Source organism: Pholcus phalangioides, unplaced genomic scaffold (assembly GCF_987345545.1).
Source record: "Pholcus phalangioides strain wild (caught in Gottingen) unplaced genomic scaffold, Ppha-v1.0 ptg000017l_1, whole genome shotgun sequence".
NCBI lineage: Eukaryota > Metazoa > Arthropoda > Arachnida > Araneae > Pholcidae > Pholcus > Pholcus phalangioides.
Genome location: NW_028301610.1, coordinates 33,052,767 through 33,068,602, shown reverse-complemented (window position 1 = coordinate 33,068,602; position 15,836 = coordinate 33,052,767). Strand labels below are relative to the sequence as shown.

Below are 15,836 nucleotides of genomic sequence, written 5' to 3'. Positions count from 1 at the left end.
CTTTCACATGGAGAAAACAAATTAGCGAGTATTCCGGGTCGTTTTACAGATGCGGCTTATAAGCCGGAGAACCATCGAAAAGATGTCTCAAGAGTGTGAAAATTTTGTCGCGAGCCGCCTTTGGAGCCCATGATGTTGTAAAGACGGCCCTGACCATGTAGTAAAAAGTCAAAAAAGCCTACGCTTTCTGATACGTACGGATGGTAAAAACCACGCTGTTACCAACTCAAAATGTCAGTATAGCCGGGTTTTCCTAGGAGCAGGTTTCAACAGCGCGCGCAGCGTGAAAACGCTCATTGGTAAATAAAACCTGAATTTCAGGTTTTTAACCAATCAGCATTTTCACTCTGCACACGGCGCAGAAATTCTACTCCTAGGAAAACCCGGCTTAATTACGGACAACCGATTGTTAGCATGAACCCGCAGCACATCACGAATCACTATCAGGTGCATCACAAACAACAAGGACAAGAGCTCAGCTCAGACCAAAAGGCCTATTGTTATCATATTGCTCAAATTATGTTGAATTTATAGCTAGATGTGCAAGGTTTTTTTAAAATAGCTAGAAAAAACAGTCAGTTTTTATCTTTCGTAAAGATAGTAATAATGATAAAACAATTTTTGCAATTTTTTTTTTCTTCAAAAACGAGAGTGCGCCTATAGGAAGCTAAAGTAAAAAGATCATAGATAAACCGTTTACAAAACTGGGCGATGTTGATTTTTGTTTTGTGTTAACTGATAAAACATTGTGTCATCGAAAGAATCGCACACACGCGGCTAACGCATGCCTGCAATTGTTTCAAGAAGAATGCTTTTGTAGTAACTAACGCCAATATAGAATTATTAATCGGATTGTAAGTACAAATTCGAATTATTCACTTCAAAATAGATTAGCAGTAATTTTTTTAGCACGTGCAGTGTATATATTGAGCACTTAACAGAGGCGCATTTATGGTTTTTTTTCCTGTGGACTACACGAATTTTTCTCGCCCTTCTCCCACTCTAGTCCTAAATTCCTAATTTTCTTGTGACTAATCTTTCCTCGAATTCGCCACCCTGTGCTATAACCCACTTGGTCCACCCCGCCCCCCACTCCAGCAAGTACACCTGTACCTCCATTCATTTTTTTTTTTGTCCCTTCCATGCTCACACACTCTCTAAGTCACTGTTTTGGACTTTTGGTCACTCACATGCTTGCACACTGTTTTGGTAACTCACATGCTAGCACACTGTTTTGGTAACTCACGTGCTTGTACACTGTTTTTATCTCTCATATAATTGCATACGCTCTTGGTCACTCTTTTGGTTGCTCACTGACATGGTTCCTTGCTTTATAGGTTACTCTTTTGATCATTTACACGTTTGCACGTGCCCGAGGTCATTCTTTTGGTCATACACATGATTAAAAGCGCTCCAGATTACTGTTTTTTTGGTCATTCATATGCTTTCACACGCTCTAGTTCTCTGTTTTGGTCATTCACGTGCTTTCACACGCTCTAGGTCACTCACTGACCTATCCCCTTACTCTCTGGGCAGAGACAGATTTATTGAGGTTTACACAAACTTTGCCACCCTTATGCCATTTCACTAACTTTCTTCGCCACTCATTCCTCAAATTTGCCGCCTCTCTGAACTTGCCGCTCTGGGCTGTAGCCCGCGAAGTCCCCTGTAAATACGCCACTGGCTCATGAAACAATTGAATTTTAAGTAATAAGTATTATATTGGTATTCTAATTTTATTTTTTAGAGATGGCTTCATGAAAGATGAGTGATACATATTTCTAGAGTCCTTTGTGAAAACTACGAAAAATGATTCCCTCTGACCAAAAGCGATCTGCAGATATCCTTGTCGATATCCTGGTGGTTGTCTTTGGTGTGAGCTCATGGGTTGCTGTCAGAGGACTTTGGGTCGAGTTACCAGTGATGGTTGGAGAGCTTCCTGAACGATGGAGTCTTGCATCCTTCATAGTTATAACGAGTCAATTGGCCAACATAGGTCCACTCCTATTCAGTCTAATACGGCGGTGGGTCTCACAAAGGGTATGTTTTGTCAATTTTTTGCGTGGAAATCCATATCCAGTGATCTGATAGTTATATCAAACGGAAAAATATATTTACTGTACTTTTTATGCACGTATTTTCTTCCAAAAATACAACCGATTTCTTTTTTATGGTTGTAAAAAGTAAAAGTTGTAATGGTTTCTATTCTCGTTTATAGGTTCTAGAGGTACCATCTATACACTTGACATTATTAGTAGGGATCGTGGCTTCTGTTTTATTAGCATTCTTCTGGAACAAGACAACATTAGTCGGTGGCTGGGAACACAGTACAGTTTTGCTGATTTTGACTTTCTTTTTATCCGTAGTAGATTGTACATCGTCTGTGCTGTACCTACCGTTTATGACAAATTTTTGTGAAAGATACACCATTTTATATTTCGTGGGACAAGGGATGAGTGGTTTGTTGCCTAGTCTCGTGGCCTTGGCGCAAGGTGTCGGAGGAGATCCAGAATGCCGAAACAATACGGAGGGGAACCTAGAACCATATTACAATCCTCCAAGATTTTCTGCCATGACATTTTATCTCATCTTAGCTTTAATGATATTGATGAGTTGGATCTCTTTCATTCTTCTGAATGTTTTGCCTCGAGCGAAGAAACAATGGGTAAGTAAAATAAATTGTTCATTATTTCAAACAGTTTGATGCATTTCTAATCTGCTAGATTCTTTTAAAACATTTAAAATTCCTGGAAAATCTTAAAGGGTATCATTAAAACTTTTCAATCTTCTACTAATCTCGCAGGCAGATGCAAACGGCATTCCTTACTCTGTTTTGTCCATGTCACTGCAATAGCTAATTATGTTAATCATCTATAAAAAAGATTGTAGGCTCTTAAATATTGGACGCGGTAGCCCAGGTCGATAAGATACTTGCCTAAAGTACCAAAAGATGTTTAGAGGTGTCACGAGTTCGATACCCGGTTCGTCCTTGTCAGAAAACTTTCCTGACACATGAGTACAACAGAAACGGCGACATGGCCGCAGAAAAAAATTGCTACCGCAGGGAGTCCCCATTGAGGGGTTAGCGCACCAACCTCTCGATGAGTATAAAAAAACAAGCCTGCCGTTCGGAATCGGCAATAAATTGTAGGTCCCGGGGTCTAATTAGCCCTCGTGGCAGAAAATGACTGTGGTACGACAGAAATGATCAAACTTAAATGTTTCAAAGACATTTTCATCAGTTGCACGTGTTTCAAGTCTGCAAACCGATAATTTTATAATCGATAATTTTATAAGGTAGAAGTGTGTTTTTTCATCGGGATTCTCTCTCATTTTAGGATATGAATTCCAAATTTCCAGTTTTGCTCGTAAATGAATGTTTTCTAGATGCACAGTACGTAGGGAGACCAACTTTTGAACATGAAAACAACGGAAATTAATTGGGGCACAAACAAATTTTAGGAAAATTTTTGGGACATGAATCTTACCTTAACTGATGGGATGATTTATATTCGAAATATGAAATGACGATTTAGGTTATAGCCTTATACCAGCGTTCCTTCCTCAACCGAGTGTCCGCAGACCAAAAGTGGTCCGTGAAGATAAGATAGGTGGTCCGCCGGCAGACTTGAATATTTAATTCTGAGGAAATTAAAATTATTCAGTTGTATGTGCAACACTAATATTAATGATATTCACCTCCTAGATTTGAACAATAAATTCAACCACATACTGTAAATTAGTGATCCGTCGAATTGTTTCAGAAATTTTAGTGCTCCTTGTGTTCAGAAAGGTTAAGAAATGCTGACTTACACCATCATTACAGAATTATTTTTCCCGTAATTGACGTGTGTATTATCGACACCGAATAAAATGAGATTTTTTACATTTAAATTGCACTAACCAAGGAAACACTTTATGATTGTATGAATGAAATTGGCTACTAGTTGTTATTGAAAACAAATTGCTGGTTTTTCTTCAAGTATCTTTTAAAATGTCGATGAAGTCTTTTAGCACGTTTTAGAGCGAGAACGTTTTTCATAAATGTTTCTGTATTTGTTGGATCACATGAAATTTTCAATTTCTTTAATACAAAATGTTCCTTGGTAGTTTATTCGCGTGTTAATCAGTGTCTAACTGTTTTTATCAGTTTTAATACACACCGAAAAATTGATGACAGTGATAATAAAAATAGAAAACATTTGAAGATCAATACGAAAACCGATAGGATACAAAAAATAATTCCAAAAGGCTTTAGTGGTTGTTTTTTTTTTTAAGCTTTGTAAAAGATCTTTTATCAAACTTTTATAGTGTAATCCCGGCCTAACATCGATTTAAACTTTCATATGTCCATCACGAACGAAATTCGGTTTTTGGTACTTCTTAGCTAAACTGAAAAACATTCGAGAATTGGAAATCTCTCTTTCTCTCTCTCTCTCTCATGTCAACAGATGATTATTGTCGTTGAACATCAAAGATCAATTGGTTTGATAATTTTAACGATTCCGATCACTCACAACTTGACCTCTTGTAGTCACATATCTGACATATAATTTAGAAAAAACAAAACTATATATATATGTCTGATTCTTATAAATAAATTGGAACTTTGCGTGGGGGTAAAATAATGTATCGTGTGATAAATCACTTGAAAGATAAACCACACACAATCAAAAATCTGACAAGAAGATAAACACGATGTTACTTCTGTTGCCATTTAAATGAAAATATCATTTGATTTCGAAATTTTATGTTAGTTTTTGGTTCTCGTAGAGATAAAAATCTCAACACTAGAAAATTCTTCACTACAGGGTGAACCAAAAGTCATTGGACTTTTCAAAACTTCATGAAAATTGAATGAATTGTCGTACGAGAGTGCGGTTTGCGCCAAAATTCATTACTCTTTTTATGGCAACGAATACAAAATTTGTTCGAAATTTCGCTGTTGGGTGGTTGGTGCTGGCTCTGACATACTATTTTTCTGATGATATTTTCATCTGCATACAAAACTTCCGTAAAGCTAAAAAACTGATTTCGGTTCGTGTCGAATAATTTCTTTAGCAATACTTTATCAAGCAAACACAATTTTTGTAAGAACTCCATAAGTCTCAAAAACATCAACTAAAATTAAGAGGAAATAGAAAAGCTGTTTTGAAAGGTAATACCATATGTACGTATATCCATATTTCTGTTGGAAAAACGACCTCTATAGGAAAGCTTTAAATCCACGATAAAATTTGTTTTTATTGCCGAAACAAAATTGGAATTTATTACACGTATTTTGATACAAGCCACAATTTATTCAAATTTTGTGAGTTTTTAAAACTTCAGTAACACACACTTTTGGTTCACCTTGTAACAAAAAAAATCGGAACAAAATTCTCACCCGTACGCGATATAATTTCGGCACTCTTTCGGAGTATAAGCCGCACCAACAAACCTGTGTTCCCAGCTAGATGATATGCATCAAAAATTACATTTTTCTCTGCGATTCATTCTAACCATGCATTCAATGTTAAAGTTCTACAGACAACACATTTTCTAAAAAAAAATTTTATATGCAATTATTTTTTCTTTTTACCCTTGAGATTTGGGACCTCCTCCTATAGCACTACACTGTGAAGCCGCATCGCTATTAGAGCCGCCACTGATGCTGAGAATAGGTTTTTTTCGCGTGGGTAGAAACATTAAAGATAAATTCCAATTATTTTTTTTTCAAAAATTTTCTGTCTTTTAAAGATATTCCTTTGAAACATTTCCCCATTTTGAAAAACAACACGGGAGCCAAAAAAAAAAATCTGGCGTGAGTTAAATGAAACTTCTAGATTGAGCCCAAGTACAATCTTCTAAACTAGTTAGTTTGTGCTAGCTGGAATGAGATTTATGTGTATAAAAACTTCCTAATTCCGCATAATTACACGTTAACCCTTACTGCGGCAATCCCGACATATCTCATAGAATCTTAAAACTCTATCAAAACGGCAACCCTGAGCTCACATACCGATGCAAGTTTTCTTCTCCTGATAACATGTTTTCCTGCCTTTCCCCCCTTCCCCGTCATGTCCATCAACTTCTAATCAGCTTCTGTTCACAGTCTGATAACACATGCGGGAGAGAAAGGAAGTGATTCCTCTTTCCCCGAGGTAGTATACGTTCATACTTACAGCATAAATAACAGAGAACAATACTTTTTTATTTCCCTTGTTTTTGTTTATCATTATTTTGTCTTGGCGGGCTCAGTAGAGGTCGATAAGTCTCTAAGTCTCTCGCCCAAAGTACCAAAGGATGTTTAGAGGTGTCGCGAGTTCGATTCCTGGTTCGACCATGTCAGAAACTTTCCTGACACGAGGAACAACAGAAACGGTGACATGATCACAGAAAAAGATTGCTGCCGCAGAGAGTCCCACACCGAGTGGTTAGCGCACCAACCTGTAGGGGAAAAGCATTTATCAGCTCGCAAATCAGAAAAAAAATATTCTTCTTGAAAACGGGTGGCAATTTGTAGAAGGTTAAGTGATCTCTACTATGGCAGTTATAATGCGGATCAGGAAAATTTTAAAAACCGCTTAAAGGGTTAAACGGGTGTTTGATGTCCTTGGAACTTTCACGAACAAATTGCGAAATGATGCAAATCAAAGCATGACTTTCACGTCACTGATCCAGATCAAAATTAATTGGGATCAAGAGGTGTTGGAAATGTATATGCACTCGTGAGTGATCAACCATACCTTTTCATCATAGTTTCCCAAACTTTTTCTTCCATCGTCCCCTCCTTCAGGAATTCTTTCCTCTCATCACCCCCAATACAAGCGGACCCATTGGATCCTATGTTATACCCAGAGCTTCTATCGCCCCCTCCCCCGGATCATTCCGTCGCCCTCCAGAGGCGATATTGCCCACTTTGGGAAACACTGCTTTACATAGAAGATTTCGAATTCTCAATAAGAAGCTCAGAACGGTTTTACAAAATACTGCAACCCCCGCTCTAACATCACTGTTGGGATCCCCGAGTCTAGCCCAGGGTCCTGAATCAATCAGAGAGCTTTCAGTAATTATGTAATTATGTCTTCCATAAATTCTGGATTTTTCCATCGATTCTAAAACTATTTCTCTCATTAATTGTTTGTTAGCTGCTTGTTTTATTCACGAATTTTCAATTGTTTTATTCACGAATTTTCAATTGTTTTATTCACGAATTTTCAATTGTTTTATTCACGAATTTTCAATTGTTTTATTCACGAATTTCTGATTGTTTTGTTCATAAATTTCCGATTGTGTTTTTCGCATTAACTTTCCACTATTTTATTCCTTAATTTATAATACAGTTTTTTGTCAATTTTGAATTTATAATAAATGTCGAATTTTTTTTATCAATTTCCAGAAGTCAAAATTCTCATTAGTTCTGGAGTTACGTCTTGAATTAATTTCCATTTTCATTAATTTTTTATTTGGATATTTCCCACCACTCTTGCAAATGTGAATTCCGCAGGGAAACAAATGCTTATAATTTAATAATCGCTACCAATTTTCAGCAGTTATCCTATGATTATACTTGAAAATCGCGAAACTCTGAGTTCACATAACTCTGGGTAGCGTAAGTAGGGTAGTACTGCATACAGTCCTTCCCCGCCAACTTTATTTCCTTACATATTGCCGAGTCAATATTAAAGTCCCCCTCCACCACCACTAACCCAGCTGCTTCTCGTAACTTTATCACACGTCAGTTATTCTACGGAACCGGTTTTGAGGACAAGAAAGTGTTTCACTTTCTCTGACTTCTTTTCTTTCCCTCACAAAATTTCACTACTATGTCCCTAAAGAAGTTTCACTTCAATAATATTTACCCTACTTATATTCTGATTCTCGTGGGACTTCTCGAACCAAGTTCAAGTGGCGTTAGACCCCATTCAAGAAACAAAGTCCTACAAGAACCAATTACCTCAAACAATAGTGGAAGTCCAGTTCCACTAAAATAGTCATCCACGGTGTAGTCTTCAAATTTTAGCGATTAGAGTATGTTAGTCTTTCTGTTACACTTCATAAAACACATGGTTTGCGGATTTGACTAACTGCAACAATTTTTGTTTTTTTACTCAACCACTATGGCAACTTTCGTCCGGATTTGCAGGCCTAGGCAGCAGCTGATCTTCTAGCGCTACTACAGAATCTTTTCCTCTCATTTCCCCTGATAGTCTGCTTCCCAAAATCAATCCCGAAGTTTGTATCGTCATCTACAGCAATTCTGTCTTTCCTCCACCGTTCCCTCTCCAATTGCCAAGAAACCGGCTCTAACCAGTGGTGTCCTCCCTACCCCCCAATTTATTTTGATTCTCTTGGGGGCTTCTCGAAACAGGAAACTGAAACGAATATTATCTACGGTCCACGTTTCGAGAACCGAAGCCTCATGGGAACCAATAACTTCAAACAATGGTGGAGATCCAGTTCAACTTGAACTTTCTCCCACTGTGTACTTAGCAAGCTTTCTTTCGGGTTTACCGTTCAGAAAACCGCTTCAACCTTCTGTTTTGCGGACCTCGGCAACCCAGAAAAACATTCGTTATTTGCAAACTCAGAACGCCGTGTCAACCAAAGAACCAAAGCGACACCCCCCCCCCCCGGCAACTTTCAAGCAATGGTGAAGATCCAGTTCAACTGAAAACCATTTTTATGGTGTAGCTTTCCTGCGAACTTGAAAAGCAGCAAATTTTTTCAGGTTTACCGTTTAAGAAACCGCTTCAACTTACGAGTTTTCAGGTCTAGACACCACTAACACTCGTACTGGTTTGCGAACTCATAAAGCCATTGAACTGTCGTACACAAGGGTACAACAGAAATGGTGATATGACCACAGGAAAAGTACAACAGAAATGGTGATATGACCACAGGAAAAGTACAACAGAAATGGGGTGATATGACCACAGGAAAAGTACAACAGAAATGGGGATATGACCACAGGAAAAGTACAACAGAAATGATGATATGACCACAGGAAAAGTACAACAGAAATGGGGTGATATGACCACAGGAAAAGTACAACAGAAATGGTGATATGACCACAGGAAAAGTACAACAGAAATGGTGATATGACCACACGAAAAGTACAACAGAAATGGGGTGATATGACCACAGGAAAAGTACAACAGAAATGGTGATATGACCACAGGAAAAGTACAACAGAAATGGTGATATGACCACAGGAAAAGTACGACAGAAATGGGGTGATATGACCACAGGAAAAGTACAACAGAAATGGTGATAAGACCACAGGAAAAGTACAACAGAAATGGTGATATGACCACAGGAAAAGTACAACAGAAATGGTGATATGACCACAGGAAAAAATTGCTACCGCAGGGAGTCCCCCATCAAGGAGTTAGTGCACCAACCCTCGATGAGTATTAAAAAAAAAGGCTGCCGTTCGGATTTGGCAATAAATTGTAGGTCCCAGTCTAATTAGCCCTCGTGGGCAGAAAATGACCATGGTGCGACAAAAATGATCAAATTGAACTTTCGTTCTGGTGTGTGGCCCTGGACCACGGTGGTAACCGCTCTTTTGGTTAGTGGATTCAGAAAGCTACGACAACTTTCTTACTTGCCCGCCAAATTTTTGTTCTTGTTTGCCTACCGAGAAAGCCGCGGAAACATCCGTTCTGGTTTACAAGCTTGAGCAGCACCAGAAACTTTCGTTTTAGTTCGTGGGCTCAGTAACTTCCGGAAGTCACGGCAACTTCCGTTCCGCGATTAGCGTCCTTTATTTGTTTCTTATAAGTGACGGGCTTGGAATCCAAGTTCAGTGCATATACGATTAGCACAAGACCGCGGCTGCAAAACCACAAAAAAAGACTGCAAACTGCGGCAGCTGGTTTATTGTCGTAACGTAGACAGCATCAAATCACCTAACGCTGTCCAACTTTTCTACTCCTCTTCGCTAACGCTCTACTCCCCGTAACCGGTCACGAAGTTTGTATCGTCATCCATTCCGATTCTCAGTCTCTCCCCCCACTATCCTCTCCTTAGTTGCCGAGAAGCCAAATTTAACCAGCAGTGCCCTTTCCCCATTTATTTTGATTCACGTGGGACTTCTCGAAACTAAATTGAAACGCGAATATAATCTTCGGTCCACGTTCCAAGAACCGAAGCTCCACGGGAACCAATAATTTCAAGCAACGATGGAAATCCAGTTCAATGGCAACTTTCTCCCATGATGTAGTATTTAGCAAGCTTTCTTTCGGGTTCACCGTTCAGAAAACCACTGCAACTTTCTGGTTTAGATACCATAATAACTTTCGTTCTGGTTTGCTAGTTCAGAAGGCAGCGGCAACTTTTGTACAAGTTTGCGCGGGCTCAGAAAGCCACAGAAACTTCAGTTCCAATAAGAGCTCTTTATACGTTACTTAGACGCGACTGACACGCACTCCAAGCTCAGTGCATACACCATTAGCGTTATACTAAGGAGCACTAGCCGCTGGGTTACTGTCGTAACGTCGACAGCATCATATAGTATAGTGCTATTTCATTCTTTTTTCAATTCCTGTTTGCTGACACTCTGCTCCCCATGACCAGTTCGAAGTTCGTATCGTTATCCATTAAAATTCTGAGTCGCTTCTCCACCATCCCCTCGTTGCAGAGAAGCCATTTTTAACCAACAGTGAAGCCAGGTGCGACTTGAGGCACAATGCCTCCCGATGCTACACATCTTTGCGGTGTATAAGCCGCATCGGTAAAATGTCTCAGAGAAACTCATAGGTTCGTATACGCCATTAGTGTACATAAAAAATTACAGTTTCCTATGCAAATTGTTCCATCCAATATATTCATCGGATCGTTTTTGTCGCACCACTATTATTTTTTGCACACGAGAGCTGATTACGCCGTGCCTACAATTTGTTGCCGATTCCGAACGGCAGCGTTCGACATTTGGCTTTTTTTTTTACTCACCGAGAGGTAGTTGCGCTAACCTCTTGGTGTGGGACTCTTTTGCGATAGCAATCTTTTTTTCTGTAATCATGTTGGTGCCGTTTCTGTTTCACCTCCGCGTCAGGAATTTTTCTGACAAGGACGAATCGGGTATCGAACTTGCGACACTAATTAATATATCTAAATATTCTTTGGTGCTTTCGTCGCGCGCGCGAATACCTTATCAACCAGGCTACCGCGCCCTGCAATACATTCATAGTTGAAACTTTACAAACGGAATTTTTTTTTATATTTTTTTCATAATTCTAGTTTGGTACCCCACCTTGCTGCACGGGTTGCACGGCTCTTGAGCCCCCCCCCCCCCTGCCTTGTATATATGAACGTCTAGTCAACTTAAATTTTGCCCTCATCCGAACAGCTAAATCTAAATTGAATGGAAGAGAACATGGAAATCTTAGAATTATTTCTCGACGTGATTTGTATGTTACGGTAAATGTGATAAATCCGGTTATTATGCATAATCGTCGAGAATTTCGGTAAGTTTGATATATTTCTCTAAATTTATCACTTTTACCGGTGATTATGCATGGTACCCAAGCGTCGTTGGTAAATTTAATAAATAACCTACTAAATAAATTATCACTTTCATCTGCGATTATGCATAATACCTAAGCGTCGCGTCGCTGGTGAACATGATAAATCGTACTATGTGATATACAATACATATTAATTTATACGTGTATTGTATCATTATATTGGGATACGATAGTAAAATTTGTTACCATTATATCGGAGTCTGACTATATATTCATCACACTAGACTCCTTTGGAATTTTCTCATATTTACCAAACTCACCAATTACACTTGGTTATTATGCCTAATCGCTGGTAAAAAAGTGATATTTTTTTCCCAGCATTTATGAAATTTACCAACTACGCTTGGGTATTATTAAAAGTGATAAATTATTCAAACTTACCAAGACGATTGGCAAGTATGCATAATATATATATATAACCAATTTATCACATTTACCGTAACATGTATACATCAGGACCCCCCGATGTAGGGTCATCCTAATGTGGAGACCCCTAGGCCAGGGTTTCTTTGTAGTCCCCCTTCGCCCCAATACCAAGACTTTTAAGCAGTGGTTCTCAATTCTTTTTTTGAGTGGAAGGCCTGGTCATAAACACGACCAATGGGAAATAAATAGGGAAAAATTAAACGATGAATCTCTCACTGCCCGGTTTGACTGATGCTAGGGCCCGATACCGGGCCGCTACCCGGTGGTTGAAAAACTGCTATAAAGAGTCCTCATATACATATTTTCTAGTAAATTCATAACGTAAGAAATTAAAAACGTAATAATAAGGTAGAGCCCCTGACTAGAGAGCTCTGTAAGCATCCTTCTTGGGGGGGGCATAACCTACGTTTATGTGCAGGGTGTCCGGAAAGGGTTAATTTTAAAAAAAATCGGTTGCTTCGAAAACTGTTAGTGATAAAAAGTTTTGTGTACTCGTCAGACAGTCTTTAAGAATTTTTTTTCTCAAGTATGGATGATTATGAACTTCACGTTACAACAGTCGTTTAACCCAGTGTTTCTCAACTTGGGGCCCTATGGCCACCTTGTGGTCCTGGGGGGCCACGACAAGTGATGAAGTGGGCCACAGAGAACTGTGAAGAAATAGGGCTTTCAAGTGAAATATGGTGAGAAAAAATGGCCACTGCTTTCAGGATCTAGCATTGCTGTCCGTTTAAGGGCAACCATTACCAGGGCAACCTTAACCAATGTCTTTACAGCCCGGGACTTCATCTAAATAGGGCCTACAGGAAGAGATCTGGTGCTGTGATTTTCGAGCGTAAGTATGCAATCATGTAAGCTGTTACTACCAGCCAAGTATGGGGCTCCAGAACATCACTATGCCAGGCATGGGCGGAGATACGGGGGAGGGGGCGTGAGGGGGGGGCAATGCCTCCCAGCATCAAAAGTGAAATCTACTGATCTAATACATATATGTATAGATGAATTGACATCATCATCATCATCATCATCGTGCCCCTCCCCCAGACTTCCAAGTCTATCTCCGCCTATGCGCCGAGCCCCTCGAAAAGGCATACAGAGCACCGGTTGAGAACGCTGCATTCGCTGATATAAGTGGCGGTAGAGTCTCAATTACCTTACGTGTTTTGCAGGTGTGCAATGTTAACCAATTACAGACGCTAGAACACCATCTTCGCGTAAAATTTTTTCACTATTTTATACATAATTTAATTATTTTTAAATAAAATTCTTGACCATGTCAAGCTTTCTGCAGCAGCCCAGGCACTGGTCCAAGACTATACGTCGGGGAAGTCGAGTTAGTGGGAATCAAAGCTGTATTAAGAAATGATGCAAATCCAGAATTTATGAAAGGATAGGATAAGGATAAGGACTAGGGAACATGAGAACATGTATCCCAATTTTTGGCAGTGCCTACTCGTTTGCGAGCATTAGCTGCCCTCTAAACAGGCCCGCGGGGGGCCAATGTGAAGGGAAAAGGCAAGGGAGCTAATGTGTGTGTTTTGTGAAGTGCATGTAATTTGGTTAGAGTCCGGGAATTCAGTTGACGTTAATTAAATTTAATTAATTATCCAGGAAAAACTCAACATGTCCTTCTGAACTTGTTAGTCATATTACTTATTAATTATTATTTTCGGCAGGAAAAGTGAACTGCTTCAGCGACGCAATCTTGGATTCGCCGTGCCTCAACCTCATTGGTCGGTTGAGTATCTGAAAAGGGATTGGCTGAAAAGAAATGAAAATACACAAAAATACAATTTATTAATTCAAAATTAGTTTGAAGGTGAAGAAAAAAGAGGAATAGAATTAGTAATTTATGAAAGACATAATTACAGAATTACTGAAGGCTCTTAAAAGCTTTGGTGAAAATGAAGTAGGGTTATTCGAGAGAAAACTGGGTAAGGAGGATGCCTGCGCACGCACCCTCAGTAGCGTCACTTTTCTGAATTTCCACAACAGATGGCACCACTATTCTGACCAATAAAACCGGCCACAACAATAATATTTCCCAACTAAACCAGAACCGCAATTTTCATGGCTATTGGTCAAAGTGAAAAAAATCACAAAAGCACTCATGTCAGTGGAGAGATACATGTTTCAAAATGGAGGAAAAAATTCCTAAGAAAAAAAAAGAAAAATAATTCCGGAAACTTGAAAAGGAAGACAAAAGGACGAATTTTCCCAAACGTAGGAAGACGTCTGATAACCCTAGAAAAAAGGGCGTCCCGTATTTTATATATACGGGAAAGCACCATTATTTTCCATTAAATTTCTCTCGAGACGATCGCCCTTATCTGAATCCGCACCTACCGCAGCCATAGACCATTCTTTCAAATGGCAATTTCTGTTGATTTTTTATTAATTTATAAATGTGCCATTTACTGGAATTGAAGTAATAATACAACTAAGCTGACCATATTTCCTCGAGAAAAATATGGGACATTGGGATTCCAAATACGGGAAAATACGGGACATCGCCAATTATCGCCAAAAACAAACAAGGTTGCCAAATATTGTTGAAATTACGGAAAAATCACAATGGCGGGAAATGATGCATTACTGCAAATTGCATTGGATTAAAATATATTCCACGAAAACAAAAAACGTTAACCAAGGCAAATGTGGAAGATTAATATTCTCATATATAGTTGTAATTATCATAAAATAATTTATGAGTTGAAAAATAATGTCAATCTTTGACTTCAATAAAGAATAAAAATTATAGTAGGCTTCGTGTAAAATACGGGAAAAACCGGGACACTTTTGCCAAAAAGTCGGGACGACCAAAAAAACAGAAAATACCGGGACTGTCCCGGGAAATACGGGACGTATGGTCATCCTAAATACAACGCATCATCGAATACTAGAAGAGAAAGTTTATATATTTTGAGTGACGCCATCTGTTGAAGACAGAGACAATCGAATTCCGTCGAATTCATAATACAGTTTTCTTTAACCTTTTACAACAAATTCTACTTGCGGACCTGAGAAATTAAGTGAATAATTACCGGCAATGACTGGGGGAAACAATTTGCGAACAGGGGAAAAAAACAATATTAGGAAGAAAATTTCCTAGCGTTCTCTCTCTGACTTGTTTACTATTATACTTGCGAGAGAGAAACAGCGTTGAGCTAGAACTCCTACTGCTATGGCGTCGATAGCCATCGCCATTCATAATAGATGCGGGAGACACAGTAAGCTAATATAATAATAATAATCACGTGAGGCAGTGGCGGCATTTTACTAGTCGTTAAATTTTAAAATTTAATCAAAAAATTCCAAGAACCATTTAAATGAACCTTTTTCCCGATGTTGACTTAAAAGAGCTATATGCCAAACCTTCCACTTCACATACACTCACTCACTTCTACACATGCATTACTCCCTTGTCTTTCCCTTCACCGGGGGTCCCCAAGGGGTCCCAGCCCGTATGTTGATTGATGGCCCGCTTTAAGGGCCAGGCATCAACGAAAAATTCTGATTCTGGTTCATAATAGATACGGGACAGTTCCAATTTCCTGTCCAATATAATAATAATAATAATAAAGAGAAAAAAGGAAAAGGGCCTTTATCCATTTAAATGTACAAAACATGATCTTTTGCCTCCATCATCAACACTCCTTAATTTTATGGCCACTTACTTAAAGGGCCCCTGCAAAGATTGCGTAATATAGCCCCTCTGTATTCTCGTTCTTTTCTCTCTCTCTCTCTCTCTCCCTAATTCTGAAACCTATCTCTTAACCATTGTATTGCCACCTGCAGGCAATTGACTTTATGGTTTTACTTCATCTATTTACGCATCCCTTCCGTGGGAATATGTGTCTCTTCTGACTCTTTCTTTGCTTCCTCTCTTCTTTTCCT

The 15,836-nt window shown here is 39.0% G+C and overlaps 1 protein-coding gene across 1 annotated transcript in view; it reads left to right on the top strand.

Moving 5' to 3' along the window:
- Positions 1-738: 738 nt before the first annotated feature.
- The window catches only part of LOC149072931 (solute carrier family 52, riboflavin transporter, member 3-A-like), a 33,141-nt gene continuing 18,043 nt past the window's right edge, over positions 739-15,836 (top strand). Inside the window, exons 1-3 of the mRNA XM_089246634.1 lie at positions 739-854; positions 1,748-2,040; positions 2,219-2,665. Of these exons, the coding sequence (XP_089102760.1) occupies positions 1,810-2,040; positions 2,219-2,665 (678 nt within the window). The 5' untranslated portion in view covers positions 739-854; positions 1,748-1,809. The remainder of the gene's footprint in view (positions 855-1,747; positions 2,041-2,218; positions 2,666-15,836) is intronic.